The sequence below is a fragment of the Epinephelus lanceolatus genome, chromosome 11, assembly GCF_041903045.1.
Source record: "Epinephelus lanceolatus isolate andai-2023 chromosome 11, ASM4190304v1, whole genome shotgun sequence".
Taxonomy (NCBI): domain Eukaryota; kingdom Metazoa; phylum Chordata; class Actinopteri; order Perciformes; family Serranidae; genus Epinephelus; species Epinephelus lanceolatus.
Genome location: NC_135744.1, coordinates 5,893,130 through 5,899,430, shown reverse-complemented (window position 1 = coordinate 5,899,430; position 6,301 = coordinate 5,893,130). Strand labels below are relative to the sequence as shown.

The following is a 6,301-nucleotide window of genomic DNA, read 5'->3' as shown; positions in this document are numbered from 1 at the left end:
GCTCTAAATATTCAAAAACTGTTGTGCTGCATTTGATCAGTCACATGGTAGACATTTGATTAATGGAACTTAACTGACTTGAGAAAACAGGCCTCTCTGTGTTACCTCCCCCTTATTTCAACCTCCTCCTCCCCTAGACTGAGCCTTGTTTTCTGCCCCCACCATATCCCATGAATGAATGGCACAGATGTTGTTGGACAAGACAGTACCCCTTGGTCCCCTCTCCCTCACTACTCGCTCAGCATGAGGTCTGAAACTTGTTTTTTGATCATTGTTCCCCCCCAAGTTCTCCCTTCACGGGAGAAAAAAAGGACCCAAAGAGGAGGGAGATGGGGAGACCAGGAGCAGCCAAATTAAAGAGGGAGGGAAGAGGAGCACACAGCCATGCTTTAGGATTATGAAGGAAACATACTGTTTAACTATCTCTGTGTAGGACAGGTCACATGTTGAATGTTTGTGGAGCGCCACAGTAGGGAGATCACAATTATCTCAGGGTATGGACGGCACAGTGGAGCTGCAGTAGAGGTTTGGGTCTTGCATCCAGGAAGTGTTGACTGAAGATGCGGGTCAGTGTGTGGCTGCTCTGGGTGTCCTGGTTCTACACCTGGGCAGAGTACACACAGAGGTGCAAGTGCCAAGACATCTGTCCAACGGAGTCAGGATTGGACAAGAGGTCAAAGAGCCGGTTCAAGGAGCATGTGCGTCATGGTGCCGGACACCAGCACACGCCTCACAGGAGCAGGCCACACCGAAAAAAAGGTAACTCACACAACTTTTCAGATTGGAGGCACACAACTCTGACATCCTGCATCCTGCTGCAGATGAACTGAGGTGCTGTCATGCAAGGTCTGTGCATTTAGGTATAAAAACTACTAACTTAATTATAGGTAGATTTTGAATGTATCTCTCTAGTTAGGATCAGCTAAGGATTCTGACCATGTAGGAAATCATTTTAAAATATAAATAACTTCCATATTATTTGGTGCCCCACAGATGCCACTGCTAACAGTTACTGTCACAAACCGAGCTAGCACATTGGATGAAAGTGACAGAATACAATAATGATCCTAAATATTACATCAAAAATGTGTTATATGGGCTATGCATGAACACATAAATATTAACCTAATTCATACTGTGTGAACATCTAATGTATTCAACTATGTATGTGACTGCAGATTTCTAAAAAAAATGCCATCACTTTAAAATCATGTTTACAAGCAGTTATTATAAACTTAGAGTTACAAGATAAAGATATCTAACTGTGAACTGACATTTTAAGACAACTTAAAAAAAAGAACACTTTTTTATTTGTAAGCTCCTTTCAAGTCACCCAAAGACACTTTACAACACCAGATAAGACAGTCAGTACATCATTGAACAACAAAGATAATAAACAATAATGATCATAACAAAGAACAACAACAATAATGCATGCAGATAAAAAGAGTAATGTACTGTATGTGTCATGTAATGTAAAATGCTTAAATCTCCCTTTAGTTTTGGTGCCAAATTAAAATCATGCTTTGTGTGTAAAATGGAAAATAATCTGCTCACTTCTAGAGGATTAATTGCAAAGACAATGCAGCGTGCAAATCTTTTAGACACTAGACGTAGGTTGCCGAGATGGTTTATTCATCAAATTGATTCGATTTTGGAAACTGTAATTGTGATGGAATGCAATCAAAGTGTGTCTGAAAGGAAAACTTACTGCTTACATAAAGATAAAGAGTTTGCTGTCATCCCCAGTCTTTCATTCTTTCTGTTAGGTTGAGTCACTAAGGAAAAGAGGCATGGCGTGTAACAACACAGAATACATTTTTGTTAAAACTAGCCCGAAGCGGTCATTCATGTTGACAGCAATTGTTGATTCCTTTACAAAACACACTTGAATTACACTCAGAATTTACTCTGAAGTCACTTTTTATCACATTCCTCACTATAGTTGACACTTTCTTTCTTTTTCTTATTCCATCCCGCCCTCTACGCCCGCTCCAATACCTCTCCTGACCTTTGGTCTACAGCCTGAAAGAGGTTCCTTCCCTCGGCACATCTCAGCCCAGCACCATTCCCATGGGTTGTGTTTAGCCAGAACTCATCCTTCATCCTCTCTAAACCTTTTGTTGCAGACTGAAAGCTGGCCGATGCCGGGGCCATCAAGCCCGAGTTGTTGGATCAATATAAACATCCATCACTTAGCCCCGGGCCTTTCTGAGCCTCACAATGAACAGCTCACTAAACAATACTTCATTTATGTGAGCCATTGGAAGGAATGAACTAGTGGTAGTTCACTTATTTCTGGGTCGCACTCGCTTTGCCGTGATGGAACTTGGAAGTAATTCAGCACCTGGAGTGTCACTAATTCTTCTGAAATTTACATTTGAGCTTAATTGCATTACTTTTTATACTTTATACCACCTCAGCACCTCCATTTACTTTGTGTATTTTTTTTAATCCTGCTTTAAATATTGTGGAATAAGTGTGGAGTTGGGACACAAATCCAGTGCTTTTATGTACAAAGTTCAAGTAAAATTCTTTCCAATTCAGTGACTTTGGCTACCAAAACAAACTGCTTACTTACAGTTGAAACAGTTTGTGGACTCATTGCATTAGTGAGAGATACATAATTTCCTTCTATTGTTTGGGAGACTCTAAACTTCCTGCTTCCTAGCAGTGTTGACGGAGTTGCTGCCACAAACTGTCAAAAACAAACACCCTACATGGGACGGTGGCTTGTGTTTAGAGAGTAAAAATGAATATACAGTATTCACTACAGCAAATTGAATTTAGTTGTAAGCCACGAAAAAAACTGAGGCACACTCAGAGTCTCCTGTGGGATTTCAGGGTAGGAAGTTTGTGTTTGGCGGAACATCTGTTAAGGAAGCGAATGAGTTTTCCATTGTTTCCAGAAAATATATCACAATATTTTCAATATTTTTTTCCAATTTCATTGTCTCATGTTATGCTTCAAGCAACACAATAGATTAAGTTTGCAAGTGAGGAATGATGACCTGGGTCCTCAGAGGTTAACAGCACGTTTATCGGAGTGGTTAAAGCAGTAGTTCCCAACTGGTGGGTCATGGCCCATAAGTGGGTCCTGGGTCCATTTTGAATGGACCAAGTGACTCATGAGTCATGTTTGTAAAATGCAATCTTTATTTTGACATCGTGAATTTCTAACACAGAGCTTTTATTTTGAAGTGCTGTTTCCTGCTGTAGAGTGAGTGACTAATAGACTGCTACTTGACAAGAGACAGCAAACTGGCTTGAAGACATGACCACATGAAAATATGATGCTAAAGATTAAACTGTGTGGACCTGGAGCTAACGACTAAGGAAAAATCTGGACCCCATGGCTGGACCAGTTGGGAACCACTGGGATCTATACAGTGAATTAAAAGTGAATTGAAATAATTTACAATGTTGAAGTCATTCAAGTCATACAAACTAACCAGAATATCAAAAGCTTAAAAAAAAAAAACAGCCTTATGCAAGTGTTATTTTGATCCATTGTCTTACTCCGATTCAATTCTTCATTTCATTTTAATTCAGTTCAATTCAATTCAATTCAATTCAATTCAATTCAATTCAGTTTCATTTATAAAGCTCAACATCACAATTTACAAGTTACAATTTACCTGAGAGGGTTTTACAGCATACTATGCCCTCTGTCAGATATTGCTATTGCTGTTTATTAGGGCTGTAGTCAACCAATGAAAATCTTGGTCGACTGAAGTCGTACATAATCTTCAACTCATTGATTAGTCGTGGGAAAAAAAATCTGCACGTTATTTTTACTTCTGCCATGGTGTGTTTGTGTCACTCTGCAGTTACACCTCCAACACAATAGTCGGCAGTGGAGGACTCTGTTAAGTGCTGAAAAGTTTAGTTGCTTCTAAACATACATTAAATATGGCTTAATAGAGACAGTTTCAAACACAAGTACGCAAATTGGCTTCACTATAAATCGCAGCATCGACAGACAAACACTTGTCGTTATCTGGACACATTTCCCCCACCAATACAACATGCTAATGTTATTAGCACAAGTCTATGGCATTTTACATTGCGTAAATTAGCCTAGCTACTAGCGATCCTTTCCTCTTCTCATATAAAACCAGGGACAACAGCAACATGTAACAAAGGTAACGGCACATAATTTGGCTCCATTACAATTCACAAGATTCGCCGACAAAACAACTGTCTTATACTATACATGTTTTCCAAGCAAATACAACTTAACGTTATTAGCACCAGCCTATGGCATTTTACATTGTATAAATTAGCCTAGCAGCTAGAGATCTTTCCCTTGTCTCATATTAGGTTAAAGCCAGGGACAACAGCAACATTTAACAAAGGTAACGGCACTCAATTTGGCTTCATTACAACTCACAGCATTCACCAACAAAACAACTGTCACATGCTAATGTTATTAGCGCCAGCCTATGGCATTTTACATTGCATAAATTAGCCTCGCGACAAGCAGAGATTTCCTCTGTTCATATGAAGCCAGGATCGCACACAAGACTTAAAATGCTATTTTAGTGGAGGCCTTACTGTCTTCACAATTTATTGTTTCTTATCTGTGAAATACAAATAAATACAAGCTTCGTTTCCACTGAGGGAAAAGGTGTCAGGATACAGAAACAGACAGGAGGTCTGCGTCACCGAGATGCTGAAAGTTAGGGCCGTTTCATAGTCGATGCAAAGGCACACAGACACGAACGCATTGGGATGCATTGGCCGCCATGATGCGTGCTTGCGTCTCAAAATGTGTTGTCCATTTTTTTGATACGCGACGCAACGACACGTGTAATACCATGCCTTGCCGGGGGGTGATAATGCAAACGACGTACTTGAAATTAACCACTTTTTGTTATTCACAGAAGAAGCAGGTATGACAGATGGCGGGTGAGGAGGAAAAACTTTGCAAACTCATACGGGCACACCCCCATTTATATGATAGTTCTAGTGCCCTGCACTCTAATAAAATAGCAGTAGAAAATGTGTGGAAAGATATAGCCATGGCAATGGGAAAGAGCATCGAAACAGTAAAAAAAAAATTGGAAGAACGTGAGGGACAAATTCGGACGTGCACACAAGAAGTGGAAGAAGGCCTGCAAAAGTGGTGCGGGGCAGATGGGTTTTGGGTACCCTCTGATTTTGAAGCGGCTAAGCTGGATAAATAAACACATCAAACATAGGACTACTGAGTGCGTGTGTGTGTGTGTGTCTGTGTGTGTGGACTGTGGAGAGAGAGCGAGAGAGAGAATGTGTGATTGACGGAGGCCGAGGCTAGCCTCTATGCACTTTATCAGATTTCACCCAGAATGTACCGGTGACTCTGCTACCCCCTATTGCGTGAGCGATGTATTGCATTTCAGGTGTCGCCCGCGTCGCTTGCGTTCAATGTGTATGAAAAGAAATGCGATACTCACTTACCTGACTAAATAAAGGTTTATATATGCAGTTGACGTTGTGTGTACAGAACAGACTACCATTTTAAAATTACAGTATAGGCAATCCATACAGGACAGAATGATACATAGGGAGAGACAGAGAGAACAAGACCAAGAAAGACAGGGAGAGAGGTTGAGAGAGACAGAGGTGCACAGGAACCATAATAACAATAGAAATATGACTAATTATAACAGTAGTATATGATAGTATTATACTGATATATGATTTCATATATTTGTAATGATAATCATATGTGTATAATAATAGTAGAAATGTGGCTTATAGACTAGTAATAGCAGTAGCAGTGGGCATCAAGCAGGCCATCCTGTTATACTGTTCTTGCTTCTGTCACCTCACAGGTTGTCATGGACCCTCTCCAGCAACAATCATATATATATGTGAATAATCTAAAAATGCCTTGGTGAATGCTTTGAAATCTTTGTGGCCCCATGAAGTGTATGTATGTGTCAACATCGATTTTATTTTGAAAACCCATCTGACAGGAAGCGGAACGTCACCGCGCTACCTTGATGTCGGTGCGATGTCAGAGTGCATGGGATGAAGTTGGCGCTGATGTTCACTGTGGGATTTAACAAGGAAAGTCGGAGGTTAAATTTAAAATGTTGAAGTAACTAACAAAAGAGCGGATACGTTGGCTGATGAAAGCAGGTTAGTTAGTTAGTAACAAAACAATCAAACCTTATTTATCAGCTGGTGCGGGAACCTTCTCTGTGACAGCTCACGGCGCTTTTAACGATGAACAGGACTGTTTACATGCACATAGTGGCATCAGTGTTTGGCGTCCTGCTGTCAGGTAAGTACATTTGAATTTCGGAATCAT

The 6,301-nt window shown here is 40.4% G+C and overlaps 1 protein-coding gene across 3 annotated transcripts in view; it reads left to right on the top strand.

Annotated features, from left to right (window-relative positions):
- The first annotated feature begins 208 nt into the window (after positions 1 to 208).
- Positions 209 to 6,301, top strand: part of robo4 (roundabout, axon guidance receptor, homolog 4 (Drosophila)) — a 44,686-nt gene continuing 38,593 nt past the window's right edge. Inside the window, exon 1 of one of the 3 annotated variants that reach the window (XM_033650338.2) lies at positions 209 to 759. In XM_033650338.2, coding sequence (XP_033506229.1) covers positions 561 to 759 — 199 coding nt within the window. In that variant the 5' untranslated portion in view covers positions 209 to 560. Of the gene's footprint in view, positions 760 to 5,782; positions 6,275 to 6,301 lie in introns of those variants that run through there. The other 2 variants (XM_033650346.2, XM_033650354.2) reach the window with 2 other exon arrangements.